Below are 25,533 nucleotides of genomic sequence, written 5' to 3'. Positions count from 1 at the left end.
AGAATCAAGTATTAATCAAATCAAACTATGGATGGAAACAAAAAAACTTCAAAGGGTATTTGTTCGATACAAGATTCTAACGAAGCAAGCTGTAGCAATGCCAGTCTAGATACTGACACACAAGTTTTAGAGAGGTATGCTTTATTTTAAGTTCATTTTAAAACTGATGTTCTGTTAAATAAATAGGATGAAATATTCTCTCCTGTCCCAAATATGCTATATGACTTCATAAAGAAAGACTGAGAAAATTCAGTGGTTGCATTTTCTTCACAATTTAGTAAATAGTGATTCTGAGAACGAAAAAAGGCAAGTTTTATTGCATTTTTATTAAAAATTTATAAGATAAAATAAAAATTGAGAAAGTTAAAGTGAAATCAAAAGAATAAAGTAGTGACTTCTGACTTTTTTCAGTGTAGAATGTTAGGAATATAAGTCACCTAACAGCTAATTGGGTTGGAAATATATAAACCAGGATAGACATTTTAATACTGTATCTTTAAGAATGCAAAAATTGTAATTGGGTGTGGTTTCTCAAACGGCCATAAGATGGAGCCAGAAACCTGGGTTGTTTAGTCTTAGTCTCAGAAGAGAGGAAGTTTCACTGAGTGTCTGTTAACTTCTGTTGGAGAGTTTTGCCGTTCCTTCTAAATTGACTGATATCCTTGGATTTGATGTAAGTCTGTTACTGAACTGTTTTTGACACTGGACTTTGTTATTGGATTATTCCTGGACTGAAAACTGACTGATTTAACCTGTGAATGACTTTGGACTGCTTGTTTGAACTTTGCTTAAACCTTTATGGGAAGTAAAACCTACATTTACTGTACAGTGTATCTGTGTGCTGTGTGTATATTATTCACACACTTCTCTCAAATACATCTCCCTGTATGCGCTCATTCTCCTAACGGGGAATTACCTCAACATAGTAGACTACAAAAAATGTTACAGCTACAACTCCATATCCTTTGCCATCCATTCTCCTAGTGCAGTGTTGGCAAATCTTTTCGGCAGTGAATGCCAAAAGGGGAGCGCGAGCATATGCACACCTGCATTCCAGAAACCAAAAGAACAGATGACCTTCTGGTTTCTGGTGTGCCTGGTCTTCTGGTTTCTGGTGCACATGCACGCACGAAGGCCAGCTGGCCATTGCACATGTGCTGGCTCCATCTGGCCTTTTGAGGGGGTCCTCATTCTTCCCTGCCCACCCCCTGGTCCCAGTTGGGAGGATGGGGACATCCCCACTGATGACCCAGTTCCACAGCCACAGGGAAAGAAAGGTGGGCAGGGAATGCCTTAGATTGGGGAGCCAGCATGTGGGCTGGAATGAAGCACCCCTCTCCAGGCCATCACTGAGAACAAGCCAGCGGAACCCCCCCTTACTTCTGCCAAGGGAGTGTGATTGCTTTCTGGCCAGTGTACCTCTTCCCCTAGTGCCAGACAGACTTTTCTCCCATGTGGAGTCAGCTCCTGCACAGTCCTGCCTCCCCAGAAGAGCAGCAATGGCAGCCACAACAGGGTGAGAGACAAGAGCAAGAACCTCTGCCGCCATTTCACCCCTGGCAGCAGCAGGACCAGCGGGTGGGGCAGTTGACCTCCCAGCCAGCAAACGCTGCCCTGCCTGCTGCTCCTACTGCTGCTGGGGTGAAAGGGTGGCAGTGGTTCTTGCTCCTGTCTCTCACCCTGTGCTTGCTGCTGCTGCTCTTTTGGGGAGACGGGGCTGCATGTGTGCACCACTGCCTGCCCGTCAGCCCCAGCATGGCGGTACTCTCTCCTGTCTTTCTCCCTGTGCCTGCTGGTGCTGCTCTTTTGGGGAGGCGGGGCTGTGCATGTGAACTACCATCACCCTCTTGCCCCCAGTGGTGGCAGGAGCAGTGGGCAGGGCAGCGTTTGCTGTCTGGGTGGTCAATTGCCCCATGTCCGAGACGGCCAGTGCGCCGGAACCCTGAAGAGCAAGGGGAACAGAGCTGCTGGCCAGAACGGGTGGGCTGGGGCTTTCCTTCCTCCCCGCCCGAGCAGGCTTCTTCCATGGCCCTAGCCCACCAGCCAGCAGCACTAACGTGTGTCCACAGTCCAGAGTGCCTGGCTGGCAGCTCTGCTGGGAAGATGATCTTCTAGTTTCTGGCATGCATGTGCACCAGCCAGAGAGTCTTCATGCACAGATGTGCTCCAGAAGCCAAAAGATCAGGTGGCTGGTGCGCATGCATGCTCTGGGAACCAGAAGATCATCTTCCCAGCATGCACATGCGCATTGGGTGGCTGCTCTTCTGTTTTTTGGTGTGTATGCACATGTGAAGTCCAGCTGGCCAGCATGTTGAAACCCAGAAGAGTAATGGGCGACGGCTGGCATGTCTGGAGAGATGGCTCTGAGTGCCACTTTTGGCACATGTGCCATAGGTTCGCCATCACTATCCTAGTGTGTGGATTAGTGTATTCTATCTTTTTTGCATGTAAGATTCTCACCACTGTCAAGTTATTCATTAAACCAAAATGAAAACTGCTGGTTTCTGTTTTATATTTATTTTAAGAAGCTTCTGAGTTAAAATAAAATCACGTCCCAATATTTCTTTGTTTTGATGCAGTCCACTATTGATGATAAAAAGTAGTATTTACAGTTGCATCACCAGAATATATTTGAAATTCCGTTATACATCTTTAAGAATTTTGCGGGCATTGAATACCAATGATAACTTTTTTGATAGTAATTTATTTCAGATTAAATCCCAATGTAAACTTCAGCCCATTTGTCCACATATTTTCCCATTGTTCAATCATATTATTATAATTCTTTGCCCATTTCAGTCTTTAACATACTCAGTTTCAACATTTTATAAACCTTTGTAATAATATAGAATCATAGAGATGGAAGGGACTTCAGGGGTCTTCTAATCCAACCCCCTGCTCAACAAAGAAGACTTATACTATCACATTCAAACAGTTGTTCAATCTATTTTTGAGAATCTCCAGTGACAGAGCACCCATACCTCCAGAAGGCATGCTATTCCATTCATTAATTGTATTGACTTTCAGAAAATTTATCCTTGTGCAATTTCAAATTCACGTGATGCAAATTCAAAACCATGGTTTTTCTTACATAAATTAAATATTTCTTTTAATTGTAAATAGATGAGCATACCCTTTTGTTTCCTTCTTTCCTCTTAATCTAGGTTCATCTTGAACAAAAATATATTATTTCATTACAAGTCTATCAGATTGGTCTTATTATCATTGTTTTTCTCAAGAAAGCTTTTTGGAATGATAACCAAAGAAGCATTTTAAGTGAGAGTTTTATTTTTCGAAACTCTTAGGATAGCATGCCAAACAAAATGATTTTAAAAATCCGTATTCACCTTAGTTTGTTACATACATGTACTACCCAAATCTCTATTTGGTAATTTAATTTTCTGACTAATGGTTTTCTCCTTACACACCATGGTTATTCATCCTAATGAAAACAGCAATTTATATATATACCAACTAAAACTATCTGAGGGGCTATAACAGAAGAGGGGCTCGACCTATTCCCTAAAGCAACTAAGGCTAAGACAGGAAGTAATGGATAGAAACCTATCAAGGTGAAATCCAACCTTGAACTAAGGAAAAATTTCCTGACAAAACAATTAATCAGTGAAATGGCTTGTCTCCAAAAGTTGTGGGTGCTCCATTACTAGAGGTTTTAACAAGAGATTGGACAACCATCTGTCGAGAATGGTATAAGGCCTCTTGCTTGATTAGGGGGTTGGATTGCAAGATCTTCAAAGTACCTTCCAAATTTGTTTTTATGTAATCAGTTTTCTAAATTAATTTTGAAATGAATATTGCAATATCTGCTTTGTTAAATTCAATGTGCTGAAACGTGCACTCATTCAAGAATTTATACCAATATATTGTAATTCAATAGATATGTATAGATGCTGGTTGTTTTAAACAAATTAAATGGAACGTCTTATATAACAATATGATAAGAATAATTTTCTATGAAAATGTACAGAAGAAATTGAAAGGTCTCTTAAGATTTTGGATGAAACTTGAACCCCTGAATAGTGATACCAATCAGTACCTTGTGAATGTAGTTTTCAATAAGCTAGTGTACAGACTACCTCTGCCTGAAGCTTCATCTCTGACACCCAATAAAAAGATGAATCCAGAAATACTTCTTAACAAACAATAAATAGTATGAATTGTTTTGACTTATGTCTTAGTAATATGTGTGAAACTAGCTACAGTGATATGCCACAAATAGAAGTTAAAATAGAAAATGACTGTATGATTATCCGTTACATATAGGGAACTTTAAATCTATACTGTACTTAAGGAGGCCCTGTGAATTTTACTCAGCTAGTCATTGCTAAGGGAGAGATGCTCATCTCCATTTCAAAGCCATTGAGCCAATGCTGCCCATGGTCATGTGGCCAGCATGATGTTATGGACCACTGTTGCCTTCCCATCAATGGTCATTTCCATGGTCATGAGGCCAGTGTCAGCGTTCCAAGTAATTCACCCATAGAAAGCAGAACTCCGAAGCACGCAAATTCCTCAAAGAACAAGAACAGGACCAAAATTAAGGGGTTGATATGACAATGAATTTGAGGATTCCTGATATAGTTACTCAGTGTTGGAATGCAGTCTGCTGGCAAGGCTATTGAGAGATTGGCTAAAAATCAGAATCAGTATTTCAGATAATCCAAAAATGTACTGTTGCTGATGGTATTGAAAGTTATTAAAATATCTAGTGATTCTATATGAAAGCTAGTTATTGTAGAGAAACAGTAATAATTTCCTCTAAAACAATTTATAATGGGATTTAATTAATTACTTTAATGAAGGAATCTCTTAAGTATACTTTGGGAGAGTAATTTCTTTAAATCTTAAATCTTCACAGCATAGGAAAGACCTTAATTTTTATCAGATATTGCAAAAAAGAAAAGAAGTAAAGATTTCATTTAAACAATATATTGCTAAGGAGGTAAAACAATTGTTAGATGAAAAAAAATCAAACTGAAGAATCAGGTAATTGGGTCATATATATTCTGATTTCAGTCTACATAGAAATCAGGCATGAGACTGAATATGGATGCAGGAAACTCTAAATATCTGACAATATAAACCAGGGGTGTCAAACTGAAGGCTTACATCTGACCCACAGTGCCGGCCTGGAAGTAGCAAAGGAGTGACCCGTGGTGCCTCTGGCAGCCAAAATGGGGCATGGGGGGGGGCCTGCACATGGCCCCCGCACACCGCATTTTTATTTATTTATTTATTTTTGTCAATTGCTTACAAAATAATAGGTATAAGTAAAAACATGGTTATGAATACATGGATACATATAAGAAAAAGGGGTGAGGTCAATAGTAGACAGTCTAAGGTTAAAGTTTTTGGGGTTTGGGGAAGAAACCACAGAGTCAGGTAGAGTATTCCAGACATTGACCACTCTGTTGCTGAAGTCGTATTTCCTGCAATCAAGTTTGTTGCGATTAACCTTGAGTTTGTATCTATTGTTTGCTCTTGTGTTGTTATGGTTGAAGCTGAAGTATTCATTGACAGGTAGGACATTGCAATGTATGATTTTATATACTATAGTTAGATCGGACCAAAGGCAGCATTTTTAGCTAGGACAGCCTCCTACAGCACTTTGCTGGCCAAATGGGCTGCACTGGGGGCAGAGCCCTAACCCTAACCCGCACCCAGTTTTGGCTGGCAGGGTGGTGCAGGAGGCGTCCGTCCCGTCTCTCCCCCCACAAGCTGGTCCCTGGAAGAAAACTCCAATGCTGGTCCAACCCTTGAAGAAATCCAGCTTGACATCCCTGATATAGACTTTCAACAGGAAGTATCTGTGTATATTCATTTAATTACGTGTTCTTTGATGTATATTGAGTTTGTTACAGCTCTCATGTACAAAAGCAGTATTTTTGAAAGGTATAGACTAAAGACAAGCAATAACCGATCATAATCTTTATGTAATCTTAGATGCTTCATAAGTTATATATGTTCTTCCCCCCCCAAATGCTGAATTAAGTATATTTTTTTCAGTCTGATTAATCTGGAAAACCTTATGCTTTTATATTCTTTTGCAATATAAAGTTTTATTCATTCCATAGTTTACGTCAAGGACAAAAATTATCTTGCAGCTGTATGGACAGCCATCCTCTCTTCAGTCATAATCGAAAAAATGCACAATTTCCATGCCCAGCCAAAAGTAAGTTCTTATAATTTGGATCCAGACTTTTTTCTTACGATTGGTTTCACTGAAAATAATGGAACTAATTTTTTGAAATTGATGAATCTACTACAAGTGGTAGATTTGTGAACCTAAACAATGGTTGAATTAACTTTGACAAAAAAGTTTTGTTTATCAATAAAAAAATAAAAAATAAAAAAACAAAATTACTAAGCCAATTTAATTAACATCTGTATTTATGCTAGAATTTGAAATATTCTGTAGGAAAGGTCAAGAATTACTTTTGTGCTTGCCCTTCCAAAAAACTGGGCCAAGTTAGCATGCTCTAAGTCTCATCCATAAGTAATATCACTTAATAAGAACTAGGAAGCATATTTCTCTGTCACAGTATTGATGTATATTAGGATAATGAGAGTGGCAGATTGATTGTCTTTTGTTGGTTTTCTTCCGGCATTTGGATGATTTTATTGTCGATGTTGTATTATAGGAGTACTGTGTTGGCCTCTACATGCCAGAGTAAATTTAACTTTAATGCTTATGAGATATATGTCCATCTCCTAATATCAGCAGTGACAGCATGTGGCCTATGGTTAATATGTGGGCTACATGTCTTTCATGGAGTGTTTTCATATAGCAAGTTCTGTTCAATAGATTATTGTGTTGAATCACTGACAGGAAACTGCTTGTGATTGCTTCTATATTGCCTTATTTTTTGAATTCTGTAAACTATCTAATAAACACTGCTGAGTTTTATTATATGTTAATGAAATAGTTTGTTATGCAGTTAAAGCCATGCTTGTTTGTTGTTTGTTTATTTATCAAAATAGTATGCCACCCATCTTGCCCAAAGTGATTCTAGGTGGTTCATAGGTATTGAATCAATGCAGAATTTAAAAAATCAAACAATAAATAAAAGTCTTTAATTTAAAGAATCAATTAAAATAAAACTAAGAAAGATGGAGATAGAAGGAACAAAGTGCACACAGGAAGTGAGATGTTCTTTATTCTATTAGCCACCTCCAAAGTGCCATACACCCATTAGGACCCCAAGCTAGTTGTCATAACCATGTCTTCAAGGCCTTTTGGAAGGTGAAAAGAGTGGGATTGGATCTGATCTTGAGACAAGGTGTAGGAGCCATGGCAATTAAGGCATTTCTTTAGCTGAAATTCCTCAGCTGACAAGGTCTGTTGCATGCCCCTTCTGCCAACACATGTGGGAGGGTAATCCCATCAGTCTCAGCCGATTTCTCAAATAGGCTGGACCTATGCTATGAAGGCTTTAAAGGTAATAACCAACACATTGAATTGGACCTGGAAGCACGCTGGCAGCCAGTGCAGTTGTGTTCTGCACCAAGTGAACTTCTGGATTCTTTTCAAGGGTAGCCCATGTAAAATGAATTACAGTAGTCCATGCATGAGATGACAGGGACTTGAGTGATTGAGTGCAGATTGAACACTGGATCTCTCTGGGGTAGCACAATCTCCTCCAGAACTAAAGAACTTAGACAAGCTGAATATTTGTTATAATGTTGTGAGCTAGTTATGTGGTCCCTTAGTTATTGTATTACTACTATTTTTAATTATATTTTTTATTTGGTTTGTAGGAGTTTTATCATGCTGATTTTCTATTGTGTATTGCTTGTAAACTGTCCAGTGCTGCTTAACATGGGCATCCAAAATTTGTTCTAAACAAATAAGTAAAATTAGTTTTCCCTCAAAACTTAATAGTTATTGTGCTCTAGCAAAGAAACTTTGTACACTAAATAAATCTGACTAAATAATTCAGGAAAAAATTAATCACGTAGAACTTTCATGTATTTTGAAGTTATTCTAATCATATATAGTATTGTTTGATTGTATCCTTCTATGTATTTTTCCAGGAAGTATGCTCAGACTCATCTATAATTTGATAGTTCTAAGCCTAATAACTCCATTCTGCTTAGTGAAAAAATTATTCTCCTTTATATCAAGGTAAAGTGGATCAAGAATCTTTTTGAAGAATAAATTATGACTATCCAGTAGTTTTATTTTTTTTAAATATGCATTTGTTTGCAAACTTATGCTATTTTTCAAGTCCTATTTTCACCTCTACTATTGGAAATCCAAAAATCACATCAATAGTAATTTCAGAACTAATTTGCATTTTCTTTTAATATTAATAAAAATACTATCTAGAATAAATCTGAATATAATTTAAGGATATTTATTTATATTCCATGCTATTTGGTTTTTGAAAGGAAAGAGTTTCTTAGAGTTTCTTTGAAACATATATTATCATTTTCTAAGCAAATAAGACTAAGCAGTTAACATTATCACTATAAGTGAATAGTCACCGTTTTTTTCACAATTAAGGATGAATGGATTGGTATCACCTAGTAGTAAGGAGAGATCTTCTGTATGGACAGCAATTGGGATTTGCTTTTTTATATTAGAGGAAAGTTTTCATTAGTGGTCACCATTGTGCTTTCAAGCATGCCAAAACTTATGCTAGATAGCTACCCTAGTACATAAGTACTGAACATTTCTGGTCCAGCTGGCTCCACTGAACAATTTGTGAATCATGAATATTCAAAGAAACGACTGTTAAGGCAGGAAATACGTATTATTATTATCATGTCCTGTGCTAAACACATTGGACTGCAAGTGTACTTCATAGTTTTTGGTCTGCAGCTACAGTCTCTGCATCATTCCATTTAAGATTGATGTTCTTCAGATCTTTCTGAAATACATAAGTACAAGAAAATAAGGAAGTACACAGATACAAAGAAAGCATTGGGCCACTGCCACTTTTTTTTTTAAAGTAAGAATAGCTGTAAACATCTGGAATTCAAAGGAAATGGATTATGGAGGCTGAGCTTTGCTTTTAACATAATTTATTTTTATGCTGTTTTAAAATTATACTTTGGAATGTAAAAACCAAAAAGGTACCAATTGGGCCCTTTAAAATCAGTAGAGTTACATAGTTTTCCACTACGAAGAAAGCCCAATAAGCCTGATTACCTGTATTTGTTGCTTTGCACAAGAACTTTGTGTCAGCCCTGGAGGCCATCTTTTTCTTTGGATTTTCAGGGCTGACACATTTAGTGTGGGAAAACAGGAGGGGGGGTTGAATGAAGTTGGTGGAGATATATAGTCATAACATTCTTTTTTCTGGGAGTCAAGGGTGTTCAGCCTGCACTTGGAGAGGCATGACTGGGGAACATCTCCAGTTGGGTTGGTGGATTGATTGGACCATGTGATGGACATGTGGGTACAGGGGAAGGCACTTGGATTTTCCTTTGGATGAGGAAAACCTGAGGACTTTGAGATTCGGGTTTCCCCAGATGTGCCAATATGACATCTCTAATAAAATGAAATTTTGACGAATTGCTGGCCTTGGAGTCATACGTGGTTGGAGGTGTTACTTGGAACCCTGACACTTTGCTCTTGGAGAGACCTTTGGGAGCTGAAATTCAGGAAGTTGCCACAATTGGGAAATAGTGCTCTAAAGAATTCATAATTCATTTTATCTTAATTAGCAATTAGTGCAAAGATGTTGTATTGGTGGCACACATCTTCATGAACACATAGAGCCAGATTTTTTAAAATAAAGCTATCAGATGCAGGTCATAAAGAAATCTAGATAATCACTAGAAAACAGTAAATATATATTTTACCCAGGTATAGTAATCCTTATTATAAAAGTACAAAGTTTATTTCTGATTTAAACATTCAGCTAAAGTAAAAATTAATTTTGTAATAAAACCTAAAACTTGTCAGCTTTGGGCAGCTGCAAGTAAGCAAAGATTCTTTCCAAATGCATTACGATTACCAGTCTCTTTACCAAAATTTATTCAGAGAATGTAGAATAACATTTATTCAGAGAATGAGTTATAACATTTAAGTAATTGAACTGTTTCTCATTTAAAATGAATACAAGATCACATGCAATAGAATGGGGACTTTTGGTTTTCTTTCTAACAGTTTTCCTGTGATGCTGAAAGGCAGAGCAATAGATTTTTTCACAGATATCGGTGATAGTTGCAGCCACCTGTTTATGTACAGGTAGTCCTCGACTTGAAACAATTTGTTTAGTGACCACTGTCAACAGTGACAAGTTACAATGGCACTGAAAAAAGTTACTTATGATAAATTTTCATGCAACCATTGCAGCATCCTCCTGATCACATGATCAAAATTTGGATGCTTGACAACTGGCTCATATTTATATCGGTTGCAGTGTCCTGTGATCATATGATCACCTTTTGCAAGATTCTGACAAGCAAAGTCAATGGGGACACAAGATTCACTGAACCACTGTGTTACTAACTTACAACTGCAGTGATTCATTTAACAACTGTAGCAAAAAGGATTGTAAAATGGGACAAAATTCACTTAACAATGTCTCATTTAGCAATGGAAATTTTGGGGTTAGTTGTGGTTGCAGGTTGAGGACTACATGTAACAGTTTCTTGGATCTTTTTATTCTGGAAACTGTATCCTATAGAACCAATTAAGTAAACAGAAGATTAAGGTGAATATCAGAATGGTATTTTAAGAACTTGGGACCAAATGTGAGATTAATTCTTGATTTTTCTTGTTGTTTTCTGTTGTTTTTAGTGGGAGCTATACCCAGAAAATTGTTGTTTGGGGGACGCTCTTCCTGTTGCTTTTTGGTAAGCTTATAATTATATTTAGATTTATATTGTATTATATTTATTATATCATATTATGTTATATCATTTTAACATCATACAGAATATCACAGAAGTGAATAGATCTCCTCACATTTTGTAAATATGTAAGTATATCTGTGACAACACTGAAGAAATGACACTTGGCTACAATATAAAGTAGTGAGTATACAGCTTGTATAACAGTGCAAATGTGCTGTCCCCTCAAAATAATGCAACACACAGCTATTAATGTCTAAACTGCTGGCAACGAAAGTGAGGCTAGATGTGGTGAGCCAGGGCTGAACTGTCACTGCACAGCTCCCCCACAGCCCACATCTCACCTCGCACCCAGATTCTCCGGAGCTGCTGGGCCTCGCCTGCCAGTGGGGGGGTGGGGGGAGACCAAGGAGCATGAGGCTACACCACCCACATTGCCCCTCTGCTAGCCACCCCTCACTAGCCCATGTGCTTCAGTTAAGTGCGCGCTGCCACTGTGAGAATGTGTTTTTGCATTTTCCTGGGCAGCTCCAAATGTGTTTTCATTTATAATGGGTTAGAAATATTTGCTTGGCTATATACTTTAATGTTCAAAAATAATAATCTTTATCAATATAAGCAGAGATATATTCTTCAAGCTTTAGTACATTTTGCAAAAATCATTGTAATCTGAATGCCACTGTAGTACATCATTTCTCACCAAAAATGCAATTTAATGGAGAGTAAAGTAAGATTTTACACTTAGGCAAGAAAAAAACCAAATACACAGGTATAGAATAGGTGTTGCCTGGCTCAACTGGAAGTAACTGTGAGAAGATCTGTGAGATGGAAATTTATCAAACAGATCCAACCTAGAAATAAGAAATTTCCTAACAGTGAGAACAATTAATCACAGGAATGGGATGTCTTCAGAAGCTGAGATACACCATCACTGGAGGTTTTTAAGAAGAAATTTGTCCATAATAGTATAGGGTATAGGGCTGTGATGGTGAACCTATGGCACGCGTGCCACAAGTGGCACACTGAGGCATTTGTGCTGGCATGTGAACCGCAGGCAAACTTACCTCACTGCGCATGCCCACGCCTCACAGCTGATTTTTTTTTCAGTTGGTTTGAGGCCTTTTTCTGCCTCCCAGAGGCTTGGAAAAAGCCTCTGCAAGGCTTCTCAGGCCGAATTATAGGTCCGTTTCATCACTTCCTGTAATACCGGAAGTGATGAAACGGGGCTATAATTCAGCCTGAGAAGCCTTGCAGAGGCTTTTTCCAAGCCTCTGGGAGGCAGAAAAAGGCCTCAAACCAGCCGAAAAATCAGCTGTGAGGCGCAGTGCAGGTAAGGGGGTGGGGGTGGGGATTGCATGTGCAATGGCAGGGGGTGTGGGGAAGGGGCGCACATTGCATTCTGGGTGCCTGCACATGAGTATGGGCGTGCTGGTGCATTTGCAATTTTGGCACAGGAGCCCAAAAAGGTTAGCCACCACTGGTATAGGATCTCATGCTTGAGCAGGGCTTGAATTAGAAAACCTCCAAGGTCCCTTCCAACTTTGTTATTATTTATCAATCTCTCCATTCAGTCTTACCAAGAGAATGGTGATAAACAATACTTGGAAATGTACATCAGGTCTTCTGATAGCAAAATATCATCTTATTGGCTAGTATTGAGGAGAAGATCACTTTGAAAATGCTTCCTCTGTCACCATAACATGCAAGACGAGGCAAGGAGCAGCTGGGAGGGGAGGGGCGAGGAGAGGCCAGGCGAGTGCCCCTCAATTGAGTGACATCAACTTGGCCATGCTCACCTAGTCATGCCTACACAGCAGTCATTAGGGCAGGGAACCAGTTGTTAAATTATTTGAATCCCACCACTGATTAAGTTGGTGAGGAATCTGTTCAGTCTCCCACTTGGGTCGTCGGCTATCAGCCTGCATGGTGGGCTGTGGCACTGGGTGAGCCCAGAGAGGCCTTGTGCTCTTCCTCTCCAGCCAGGCAGCCTCTTGTGACACTGTGGAAAGCAAGGCCTTCCTGGATGGCCACCTTGCTCTCCCAGCACAGGGAAGCAATTGAAGTGACGCCATGGCGACCTTCGGGAACTGCAGTAATAGCGACTGCTGGCCAGAGAACAGCTCCGGAAGCAGGAGCTTGTAGCCTCAGCAGGTGGATGGCAGCAGAAAGGCCCTGGTGCCTTAGCAATGGCTTATTCATTTACAACATGGACATGACAGCTGGATCAGTGAGCATCGGCGGACTCTTGGCAAGTTGCTTTTGAAGATGTAGTTAAAGCACATGTCACACCCACCCTACATGCTGGCTTTTTCCTGCTCCAGTCTCTTGACCATCCGCCTGAACCCATGGAGATGAGAGAAGCAGAGAGGCCTGTCTTTTTGCCTAGGTTTGTCCAGCTGTCGGGAGGAATATGGATGGGGGCCTGGGGAGGAGGCCATTTTCCACCCGACAACTGGACAATCCTAGGCAAAAAGACAGCCCTCACCAGCACCCCACTTCACCAACAGTGGGCTTGCAAGGGGCAAACATGAGCTGCCATCTGCGTCAAGCTAGACTGGAGAGCGAGAGTGAGAGTGACTAACCAAGCATCGAGGAGACAGTGGGAGGAGGGAAGCAAGGCAAAGGGGCGAGCGAGGGACATCTGCAGCATGCCGTAGCACATGTACTTTCCCTCAGCCCACTTCTTTTGGAGGGTTACTATCTGCTTGACTCCCCTCCTGTTTCTCCACCTCTCGTCTCACACCATTAGCCAGCCTGTCAGCGGGAGGTGAGTGGGTAGGCTTTATTGCATTCTAGGCATTTCCAGTCAAATAGTACACCATGTTTGCAATGGGGGGAGGTGTTTGGGGAAGGCAGCAGGGGAATTGGAGGGGGTAGCTGAGGAACTGCTTTTGAGCCATTGGTTTTTGTGGGGCGGAAAGTCTCCCCCTAGTTATGCAGGCAGAGCCGCACTTCCCATTTCGGTAGCCCCCTGTAGCAAATAAAAAAATAAAAAACCCATGGCTCATAAAAACTGAGCTAGCAGCAGAACTTCCACACCCAGCATGGACCCGCCATGCCGCCCATAAGTGTGTACCCACCAGCAGCGGATGATGTGTACAAAATGAGAGGCTTTGCCTCCCCTGGGCAGGAGAGCAACATCTCTCATTAATGCCAGAGAGGCTGAGAGAAGACATTGCATACCTTCCAAAAAGTCTTTCTGACAGCTTTACCTGCAGCAGAGATGAGAATATCAACTATCTCTAGTCCCTAATTCTCCTTAAGCATTTCCAAGCGAGGATCACCACTGGCAGACTTTGTAAGCCTGCCTAAAGCAGGTGAAGCTTTACCAACAAGACAAAGAAGAGATATTAATAGGGTAAGATATTAACAGCTGTTCTCTGAAGGAAGAGGAGGAGGAGCAGGGAGAAAAAAGAGGAAAAGCAGTCAAGTGAGAAGTGCCTGGCTCGCCAGGAACTAAAGTGCCGCCACTGCTGCTTTTGGGGGGGAAGATAGAGAGGGGGGCAAGATAGAGGACGAGTGCGAGCAAGAGAGAGATCTGATCCAACTGTGTGTGTGCGTGTGTGAGAGAGAGACAGAGAGAGAGTGACCCGATCCAATCTTGGACAGTTATATCAGGACTTTTTATTCTCTGAAGGCAAGACTTCAGGGAAAAACATATGCCCTTAGATTACTTTAATTCTTATACCATAGGCAATTGAATCTGCAACATCTCTTTGGCTTTTTTGTTTGGAATCTTTATTATAAATGGTCATATCTGGGGGGGAAAGTTAAAAATATTGATAAAATAATATGAATAATTTAAATTAGATAATTTACCCATTTTAGATTTCAGCTGAAATAGGTATGTGATACGAAACTTAATTTGCTGCAGAGGAAAGTTGAAATCAACTTTTTTAAATAGAAAGTTTAAAAAACATTTTTAATAGGTGCTACTTACCTGGGACTGCTTGATGGAAACTGGCTGTCTGGAGATGGGTGGAAAGACTGCTCCATTTGTAATCTCATCCAGGTGATTTCCTATTATTGATTTAATTATTCAGCAATCTTTTTACCAGCAGATCCAAAATGTGTACACTTTTGTATGCATTATAGTTATCTATAACAAGAATTATTTGCAATTCTCACAATGTATTTTTCTTTTTCTTTTGAGTAAGATTGACTCCTAGCAGCTACCTGAAGAAGATTTTGCAGATTCTTAGACAGTAGTTCCTAAAAGTGGTTTGATATTGCTGGGTTCCTGGAACTGAGAGAGAGAGAGTTCAGGGTCACCCAATTTGCTTTCATACATAAGGCAGGACCAGAATTCAGATTTTCCTGCTTCTAGTCCGGTATTTTCACTATTAGTCTGGATCACAGGCAATGGGCTTCAGCAGCTGATTTTTTCCAGCTCTCAGAGGCCTACCAATCACATTGCCAACTCTGGGTACTACAAATGCTAAAAATCACTATCATTTCCTATTATTTTTCAAAAGGCAAATGTAACAATTATTAGGATAGCCTTGATGAAGATAAACAAAGGAGAACACTCTCCCCAACATCCTGGGAAGAAAGGAGAAAATTGTGGGGTTTGCTTGTATCATATGTGCCCGCACTTTGTGTCACTGCTCAACCAGCACAGCCCCCAATCCAGAATTGGCCATTCCTGACTTAGAGGCATTAGGGTGCATTACTTAATATTATGATATTCAAACTAACGTTGCTGCTGTTTTTATGATTTTGTATCTATTTAAAGGCTATGAAGTTAATGTCAGGAACATTTTTATCAGACTTCTTTTTTAATCAGATGAGTATTAAAGGTGAACAAGTAGGCATATCAATCATATTTGAAAAATTAAGTTAACTGTTTATTGCTAGATCAATTAACATTTGGGAATTTCTTTAGAGCAATTTTGAAAACATTCAGTGTGTTGGGAGGGGATTATATCTGGTCTTCATTGGCGTGAACCATAATTTTGGGTTGTAAGAATGTCCGAACACTTGCTTAAAAATTTGAGTATCAGAAAATAAAATTATTAGCTTATCCTGAATGTCTGGAGATTCTCAGTCATCCAGGTCATGGTTGTGCCAAAGGTGCTTTTTCAAGAAGCAACTAGGTTTTTCTTAGAAGACATTTCACTTCTCATCCCAGCTGAAAAAATTTCTTGGACGAGATGTGAAATGTCTTCAAAGAAAAACCAAAACGTTGCCTCTTGAAAAAAGCATCTTTGTGATTAGCCGATCCTGGTTATTAGGAAGATCAATTCCTAAGTACTTGGAAGGATTGCTTCTAGGGTATATTGGCCTGTATGCTGAACTGGAAAACCATAAGAAGACAATGGTGAACCAGTTCCATGCTGTGGCCAAAATTTGATGAGCTGAACTCAGTTTTAAAATTCATCTCTTGGTAAAGGATTGAATGTATTCATCGCCAATTATCATTTATGCTCTCCCACATAATTAAAATGTTAATATATTCAATTTGATCCACCTCTGTCCATAATAAACTTAAACAATTCTATAGTGGTAATTGCTCCCAAGTTATTTAAGTAGGCTTGTTCATAGGATATTGCTTTGATGTAACAAGGAATATGAGAAGCTCATCAATTATACTCCGTACTTGCAATTTAAAACGAACAATATGCATATTTTAATTTGGAATTATTTATTTTTTCCTTGATGTATAGGGTGGAATCAAAGACCTGAGATCCTTAAAGTAAGAAAACATCAAAATTAATTTATGCTGATAATTTGCAAGTATTTCTACTTCTGCTTATGAAACAAAAACATTTTTACACACTAACCAAGAATGACATATTGGTCATATTAGCCTCATACCAATGCGGTGATTATTAGAAAATCATTGTAACAACACTTCTCTGGTTAAATCATTTTCCCCCTTTCTGCCTTATTCCTCAGTATGACAGTGCCATTGTGGTACTGCTTAATGGATGATTTCAGTATATAATTGGCTTGTTTCCACTGGCTGAAGTTGCCTGCTCTAATCTGCCTATTTAACTGTAAAACAGCTGGGTGTTTCTGAGGCTATAGTTGGATTGAAAAAACAGCATGAAATAAAGCACAACTTGTTTGTTCCTCTGTAAATGGATTCCAAGTTGTTCAATGAACAACTTAAATGAATACTATGTTAAGACACGGATCAAGATTAGTCATTCTTATGATGCAATCATATCAATGCAATATAGAGGTAAAATGTGTTTTCTAAATTTTCAGAATTGTCATTACTATATTTCCATAGTTTCTGAAATGAAATTATTATAGACTTAGTAAAGAATATGAAGAACAGTACTATGTATCATTTCCCTTTATTATTTTCCCTAGGAAAGCTAATTACATTTTACAATCAAAGGCACTTGAAATCCAATTTCTGAAGGAGCAGAAAGAAAACCTGCAAATACAACTTCAAGATCTAAAACTGACTATGAACAATATTGCCTATAACACAGTTGGTCAAATACTAGAAGGATATGCAAGCAAAGGCATTACAAAATGGGTAAGAGATCTTCATAAGATTTTATTGATAGAAATATTTGTGCCAAATCAATATAACCAAATTCACCAAATCAAATCCTGGCACTCTAGGAATCTTGTTCTTTTAGTTAGTCTTCCACTTTGAGCCTACTTAACTGGCAACAGCATAATGAAGTCAAGCAGACTGAAGGCATGATGCATGGTCTTTCCTGTTATGTATTTGTGTGCATTTTTTATTACCTGTGATGACCGTGATGAACCGTGATGCAACATTTCTGGAAAGTTGCAATTAATGTTTGGGTTTTATTTATTTTATCCTTTCTGGCTCCTTTTCTACATTTTTCCAAACTTATAGGTGTAGTAATGGATGAATTTTAATTTTATCTTTTATCCATGACAGAATATTGAAAATATTCTTAAAAAATTAGAACAAAAGTTGGATGAAGATATTGTTCAGATGATAGATTATGCACTCCAATCTACAGGTATTTGCAGTTCTATTCTCCAAACTATGTAACTAGATTTTGGAAATCCCTACTATTCATATATAGTACAGCTTTATTTAGTATAAACTAAACTGTGTATTTCAGTTATTAAATTAAAACAAATGTCAAAGTACTTCATGTAACTATTGTACTTTTTTTAAAAAAATGCAGTTTATTAGTATCAATATCAACTACAATATCTGAAAAGTCTTCAAAAGCACTTTTGCATACATTTTTATATGCAGGTTCTAAGATATTCACTATGAAATTGTGCAAACGTACATAGTAGCAAATTGGTAGGAAAGTTTCAATTTTTCTTACTAAATGCTTATCAGAAAATATTCATAGCCACTGTCTTTTTAGACTTACTCCTAAAAGAATAAGCTCTAGGAATATCCTGGAGCTTCAAACATGACAGACAAAAGGGAACTGTAGCCCATTAAAAATTTTTGTTTTTTTCTATTTTAGGTAGCCATAGCATTTCACTCAGATTAAATTCCAAAGTAGATATATTTTAGATGCAGCTAATAATTTGTCATCTGATATTGCACTTAAAATATATAGCAGCTAGTAGATTTATCTCTGCAATGATAAACTAAGCAACAATAACACGAAAATCAGCCTAATGTGGCTTTTAGTGATCTGAATATAAATATAAATATACATTGCAAATGGCTTATTCCCCAGGGTACATTATCTGTTGTTATTCATTTGATGATAGTAGATGCAGTTCCCATCCCATTGGTGGGCTGCAATTGGTTCAACAATTGGTGAGCATGTGTGCGTGCAGCATTCAAAACCACCCATGTTAAGCTTAAAAACGAACCTATGTCAGCGCTGGTGAGTTAAAGCAGATGAGGCATGGCAATCCGCTGTGTGCCGTGCCAATCAACTGAGCTAAAAAACAGGAAAATGTAGGACAAGAAAGGATGGATTGGCGGGGCCAACTGCTCACCAGAACTACTGATTTGCTAGAACCAGTCCGAACTGGTAGCAGCCCACCACTGTCCCATCCCCAATATTGTGTATTAGAGGAATTTGCTACTTGTTTGTTGTACATAAAGTGTAACATTATATTATATTTTCTGGACTCTCTTTGCTGATAAATGGCATTAGTCGTATGCTTGGATTTTTTTTCCATATATTTTTTCATTAAAATAGATAAATGATGAGTTATTTAATTGTAATACAATGTTTCTAGGTGCCAGTATTGTTCAGTCCAGAACCACTAGAAGTTACCACTATCCTGGTGGAAACTATTCCTGGAAGTCATTCATTATATTCCCGTTTGTGAAATCACCAGACTTAATTCTTCAGGTATAAGTAAACATAAAGTATTTGGGAGGCAATGTTGGGCTTCAGGCTCCGGTGACTGTAAGATGGAGAACAGGTTCCTTGAGATTTTACTGGCAATTGTGGCTAGAATCTTCAGAGGGAAAATGATACGTTATGCAAACCAAGGCAACTGTTTGGGCTCCAGAATAGAAGAATATAACTTTATAATGGTCTTAGACCAGCAATAGACATCACTATTTACAATATATATAAAAAAAATACTGACACATTATAATACATTAATAGTGGATAAAAACATCCGTTAAGAAAATACATGTTATCAAACAGTTAGGAGCACTCCCTGGTTTATATGAGTGGAGAGCCAATAAGTATGTGTTTAAATATCATTTCCCAAAGATTGTTCTAACTCCAAAAATTGTCACAAATTGACAGCTATAATTCTGTAACCAATTTTTTTCTAGTAGACATTGCAGCAATACAGAATTTTGCCACTGCATGAGTAATAGCTAGGTTTGAATCCTGGAGGAGAAAGTCTACATAAAAATTGTCTGCCCTCCCTGGCAATCTCTCTAGAAAGGGGAGAATATACAATGACCTATAAACTCTGTATAACTCACAGTACAATAAAACATGTGAGATATCTTCAACTTCTCCTTTACCACATATACATACTCATTCTGCTATTGGTGTTTTCTTATACCTGCCCTGAAGGAGTTGCTGATGGGAGAATATTAAATCTGGCTCTGAAGAATGCTATTCTTTGTTTTGCAATTTGGGCTCCAGTCTTTATAGCCAAGTGTCTTGAATTCAGATTGGCTTTTAGTCAAACTGCTTTCTGATTGGTTCTTTGGGCCCCTCCTGATTGCCAGTTTTGGAGTGCAAAGTCTTGATTGGTTTATGCTTGGTTCTAGTTTATTTATTTAACATATGGCACATAGTCTAGTTGATTAGTTTGAACAGCTGAGTCTTGATTCAGTTCTTGGAAGTTTCTGATTTGCCTGAATATTTATTAAAGCTTTCTTTCTTTAGTAGAAGTATTTCAAAGTGCTCCAAGTGACATTCAAAAATATATGATACCTCATATAATAAACTTCATTAATTAAACAGAATCTCAAACTATAGAAACCAAAATGAATAATCAAATCCTCTTTAATTGATTGAGTTATGTAATTTATACTGTAGAATGCTTAAATTATTTCAAATTTTCTTTGTGTTCTCTTTAAGCCCAGTTACCACCTTGGAAACTGCTGGTCTTTTCCTGGAAGTCAAGCTGAAACTGTTATCAGACTAGCTAAGGAAATTATTCCAACAGCAGTTACAATACAACATATATCTAAGAAAGTCTCCCCCACAGATGAGATCTCTAGTGCTCCCAAAGATTTTGCTATTTATGTAAGCATCATGTTCTAACTTATTTACTAAATTAAAGTAAAAATTAACTTGCAACTTGCATTTCTATGATTGTTATTGTTTTAGGACTGAGAGATTCCTTTCTAGATCAGATTGGGATCAACTACCAAGAGGATGATTGTGTTTGATCATTTCACTGAACATTTTTTACATCCCAATATGCTTTTATATGTATCCCAATATATTTTATATCCCAATGTTCCAATTTTATATTCCAATATGGTACACATGTTTTATTTTACATTTATTTATTATGTCACTAGACTAATGAACTAACCAATAAATATATGATTTTAGAGATATGTTAATTTTCAAATTAACAATCTTGATTTCACCAATACTGTAATTGAGTAGCTAAAAAATACTAAACACTTGCTATAATTATACAGATTGTTTAACTATGGTTGTTGGTTAGACACAACTTATTAGCTTCATATACATATTAAACTATAGCTCATATTTTACAAATGGTAATCGCAAATCCACATTATGGTAAATTGACCCAACCAACCAATACAAAAGCACATTTTGCACAAAATTTTATATTTAGAGATCTTGACAATCATAGACACAATAATAGAATCATAGGGTGGAAGATTCCAGGTTGGGTCTTCCTCTAAGTTTTCACCCATTGCTTTTTGTCCTGCCCTCAGGTACTATAGAATAGAAATTGATCCTCTCATGCTGAAGTATAGTCCTTTAAAAGCTTGAATTCCTTCATCCTGTTTAACTTTATATGAAATCACTTAGGAAACTTTGGCATGTAGTGCATGTAGCATATTAATAACTTAGTTCTATTACTTCTTGCCACCTAACTACAAAAACAAAAGAGGTTTCCTAACACACAAAGTTAATAATGGGTTAAATGAAGGAGAACAAATTAAAATCAAATTTAATTTGATGGATTTAACTATCTAAACTGCTTTCATTAATTAGAGTGAATCTTATAGTACTTTCTGAAATAAAATTGGCAAAACAAATTGAAGAAGCTATCACTTTATTTATATTATTTGATAACAGTCAAATATCAAGCTATGTATTCTAAGAGAGCTAATGTGGATGGCACTAAATATAATGGAAAAAGCCAATGGTCACTGAAGACATGTTGTACTTTGTATGTGTGCACACATCTCTGTACGTATAGATACATAAATACATTTGGTATACTGTACACTAGTACATTTCAGACTAAATTAGTCTTTCAAAGACACTGCATAATTACTCAGCCTGTATTGGCATTTTTCAGTATAAAAATGATTAAACAAAACTATGTGTTTCTGAGATATGTGAACTAAATATAATATTTTTTAATATATATTTCTGAGTATTAAGTTGATGATAATTGTACATATAAATAATTGCTTCTTTAATTAGGATATCGGTGGGTCATCAATAAATAGCCAGTAAACCATGAATTATCTCATATTAATGATTTTTAAAATGTCCACAATTTGACTTGATACTTATATAAAATTTGATTCCAAAATAGATAAAATCTTTGTTTCTCTTCTACTGTTATGGAATACTGTATGATGTCATGGATGTTGGTAATCCTTTCTTTCAAAAGGGACTAAAAGCAGAAGAAGAAGAAGAAGGAACTTTTTTGGGTCAGTTTACATATGACATGGAAGGATTCTTAATTCAAACATTCCAGTTGAAAGTATGTAGACGTTGTTGGGAAATTTCCACACAATTTTAATAAACATTGCTGCTGACCAAAGGGACAATTATAGTAATCTATGCAGTTAGCATAGCTGTATAATCATGATTTTCCAAAAGGTTAAAAAAAAGAAAAAGGAATCTCTGGATAGGTTAATTCCTCTTGACATTAAATCCTAATCTAGTGCTAAATGAATGAACAGTAAGATGTCTATGTGAAATGTCAGGTTTGAGCATTTCCCTCTTTTTTGCCTGGGCAGAAGAAGAAATTAGAACTTTACTTTGACAGATTCTTATTTATTGGCAAATGAGAATAGCCACATAACAACTGTGTTATGGAGGTACATTGTTTGTCCATAGGCTTCAGTTTAAAATGCTAGTTTTTACCCATAAAGGCCTATATGACTTGGTTCTTAGGAAGCTTCAGATCAACCACCTTATGGAATCATGCCATCATTAGTATCCTTCAACATTTGTTGAAAGTCCTCTATTTGGAGAGACTGGGGGAAAAGATTTTCCGACATATTATTTTCTTGCAATTCCTGGATTATAGAATAGCTCTATCCTAAAGTCAGAACAGCAGCCACACTCACAGTCTTAATCTAAACAATTAATCTAAGCAAAAATTTCCAGAGAAAATTCAGGGGACAAGTGCACATTCTCTGTATTATTATTGTTTTGGTTCTAATGTTTTATTTTACTACACTATCACAGGTAATCATATAACAGGTTATCACATGATTGACCCAATTTTTACAACCTTTTTTGCAGCAGTTGTTAAGCAAACACCATGGGTATTAAGAACCACAGTCAGATGAATCCATTGTTTGCTACAGTTGGTTTTGCCAGATATCAGATGTTTCATGCTAGTGTTCTGTAAAAATGTAAATTGAGATCACGTGACAGCAGAAAACTGCAACAGCTATAAATGCAGGCCAGTTTCTGAGTTCCCAAAATGCTGTCATGTGACCATGGGGTGGGTCAGCTGTTGGAACTCTGGGACTTAGGTCATAAGTACCTTTTGAGGGTCCATTTTAATTTTGAATGCTTGCGAAGCGACAGTTTTAAGTTGAGGGCTACATAGGAATAATAGAAATAATTGATATATATAAATACTGTTTTAATTCAGACCAGGAACTGTTAATTTAAAATAAGTATATGTAAAGTACACAACTTAAGAAATGAATTTTATTTTTTATGTGCTATATGCATTTTACTTATTCTAGTGGTTTTTTAAATAGTTTGTTAAATCAGCTGCATTAAACCAAGAATCTTTTAAAATAGTCATGACTGATATTCCTTCCAATTATATGGGAGGAGAATAAGGAGGGGAGTTCTTGAGGCAAGTTGTAAATATAGGACTATTCCTATTGAACACATATGCTAGTTTTATGTTAGTGTTCTGTGCACACCAAATGTATCGCAAGAAAAACATACTACCTGTAATTATATTTAATCACAATAATTAAGCCATGGCAGAATTAAAAATCTCTCTCTTTTTCAGAATGAATCTTCTGAATTGATGAGATATATAAAGCTGGAAGTGATAAACAACTGGGGCCATCCTAAGTATACTTGCATTTATCGGCTTAGAGTGCATGGAGATCCGAGAGCATCTAAGAATTGTGTAGATGATCATGCTAATAAAGGATGAAATGATAGCAGCCAAATGACAAATTATTGTAATTTTGCCAAGGTTCTCATTCTATAACTAAAATGAAGAAATGCATTCTAGGACGCTAACCTATTCTTATTACATTATTGTATAGCATACACTGTATAGCATATTATGTATAGCATTTTGTAATAGTATTTCTGTCTTAATTCTATTATGAAATACAGGTGGTCCTTGACTTACAACCATAATTGAGCCTAAATTTTCCATTGCTAAGCAAGATACATGTTAAATGATTTTTGCTCCATTTTACAGCCTTTCTTGCTATACCTGTTAAGTGAATCACTGCAGTTAAGGTAGTAAACATGGTTATTAAGTGGACCTGTCTTCCCTATTGACTTTGCTTGTCAGAAGCTCGCAAAAGCTGATCACATGACACCAAGTCACTGCAACCATCATAAACATGAGCCAGTTGCCAAGTATCTGAATTTCATCATGTGACCATGGGGATGCTGCAATGATCTTAAGTGTGAGAAATGGTCATGTCACTCTTTTCAGTACTGTAAGTTCAAATGATCACTACATGAATAACTGTAAATTGAGAACTAAATAGTTGTAAATTGAGCATAGATATAATAAACAGAATTTTAAATTATTTGTGACTATTGATAGCTTCAGGGAGAAAAGCACATGAAAAAATTACCACATAGGAAGACAATAAATCTTATTTCTCTATGGCCACAGACATTTTCTTTCTGAGAAAAGTAACATAGCTAGAGTTGGTAGTTATCTCTGTGGTTGCGCAGGTAATTATACACATTCGCAGCTCATACGCATTTATTGAACAAAAGTTTTGTAATGAAAGAATTTACTCTTGATGCATGCCATCTTCCTCGTGAAAACCATGCTACCCTGGCCTGTCAGAGATTTGGGATAGAGTAGGATGTATGTGAAGCACAGCTGCAGAAAGATATGATTTTAAAAATCTGGCAAATAAACCACTTTTTCTGCAAGCTTCTTTCTTGCAATTTGATTATCAGAAGATTGAAACCACTTAAGTTTCGGGATTCAGTTTTTTTTTACTACCGGTTCTGTGGGCGTGGCTTGGTGGGGTGGAGATTCTTAAGAAGAGATCAGTCACTTGTCTGAAATGGTATAGGCAGGGTCTCCTGCTTGAGCGCGTGGGTTGGATTAGAAAACCACTAAGGTCCTTAGGTAATGCTTTCTAAGAGTCGCACCCCCCCCCAACTTGTGTTGCGGCTGTTCGCCTGATGGAACGGCGAAAACTTTCCTGAAAAGTCCTAAATCGGGAGACACTAATCATCTTTTTTTCCGTTAAAATGCAACCTTTCCGAACCGCCAGTAAACAAATTAAAGGAAAGTGAAACAAAAACGGGGGGAGGCGTTGTTGGCAGCGACCCCTTGGTTCGGCTTCCGGGTTTCACCATAGATCGAAGAAATTATGGAAAGAGTTCGTAGGATTAGAAATTGGCCTTTTGTCGGATCTGCGACATTTCCGATTCCCGCTTCGTTGGGCTGGCCATGAGATTATGAAACCGATTCCGCTGGCCCAAATGGGAAAATAACAAAAAGAAAAGGAAGGAAGGAAGAAACAGCGAGATAACAACTCTGCAGTAACTTTGCATAAAAACGGGTCCCCAAACTTGATAACTTTAAGACTTGTGGACTTCAACTCCCAGAATTCCCCAGCCAGCATATTCTGGGAGTTGAAGTCCACAAGTCTTAAAATTGCCAAATTTGGAGGCCTCT

General features: G+C 37.6%; 1 protein-coding gene across 1 annotated transcript; it reads left to right on the top strand.

Moving 5' to 3' along the window:
* Positions 1–23,813, top strand: SUN3 (Sad1 and UNC84 domain containing 3). The gene is made up of 12 exons (XM_026681264.2): positions 1–134; positions 6,096–6,193; positions 8,056–8,146; positions 10,775–10,830; positions 14,757–14,839; positions 16,494–16,522; positions 17,149–17,320; positions 17,699–17,783; positions 18,985–19,100; positions 20,304–20,471; positions 22,057–22,149; positions 23,653–23,813. Exons 1-12 carry the CDS (start codon positions 28–30, stop codon positions 23,800–23,802), a joined length of 1,248 nt encoding a protein of 415 aa, XP_026537049.2. The 5' UTR covers positions 1–27; the 3' UTR covers positions 23,803–23,813.
* The last annotated feature ends 1,720 nt before the right edge of the window (positions 23,814–25,533 follow it).

This window comes from Notechis scutatus, chromosome Z, assembly GCF_049901735.1.
Source record: "Notechis scutatus isolate UNSWTSFEM ecotype Mainland chromosome Z, rNotScu1.2, whole genome shotgun sequence".
Lineage (NCBI taxonomy): Eukaryota > Metazoa > Chordata > Lepidosauria > Squamata > Elapidae > Notechis > Notechis scutatus.
The sequence above is the reverse complement of the archived record's forward strand: the minus strand, read 5'-3'. Positions and strand labels throughout refer to the sequence as shown.

Excerpts from the sequence above, each read along its gene's own strand:
- SUN3 (XM_026681264.2), top strand. The coding sequence starts at position 28 with ATGGATGGAAACAAAAAAACTTCAAAGGGTATTTGTTCGATACAAGAT. Across the intron at positions 135-6,095 it reads GACACACAAGTTTTAGAGAG|TTTACGTCAAGGACAAAAAT; the intron begins GTATGCTTTATT and ends TTCATTCCATAG. Across the intron at positions 17,784-18,984 it reads TTATGCACTCCAATCTACAG|GTGCCAGTATTGTTCAGTCC; the intron begins GTATTTGCAGTT and ends CAATGTTTCTAG.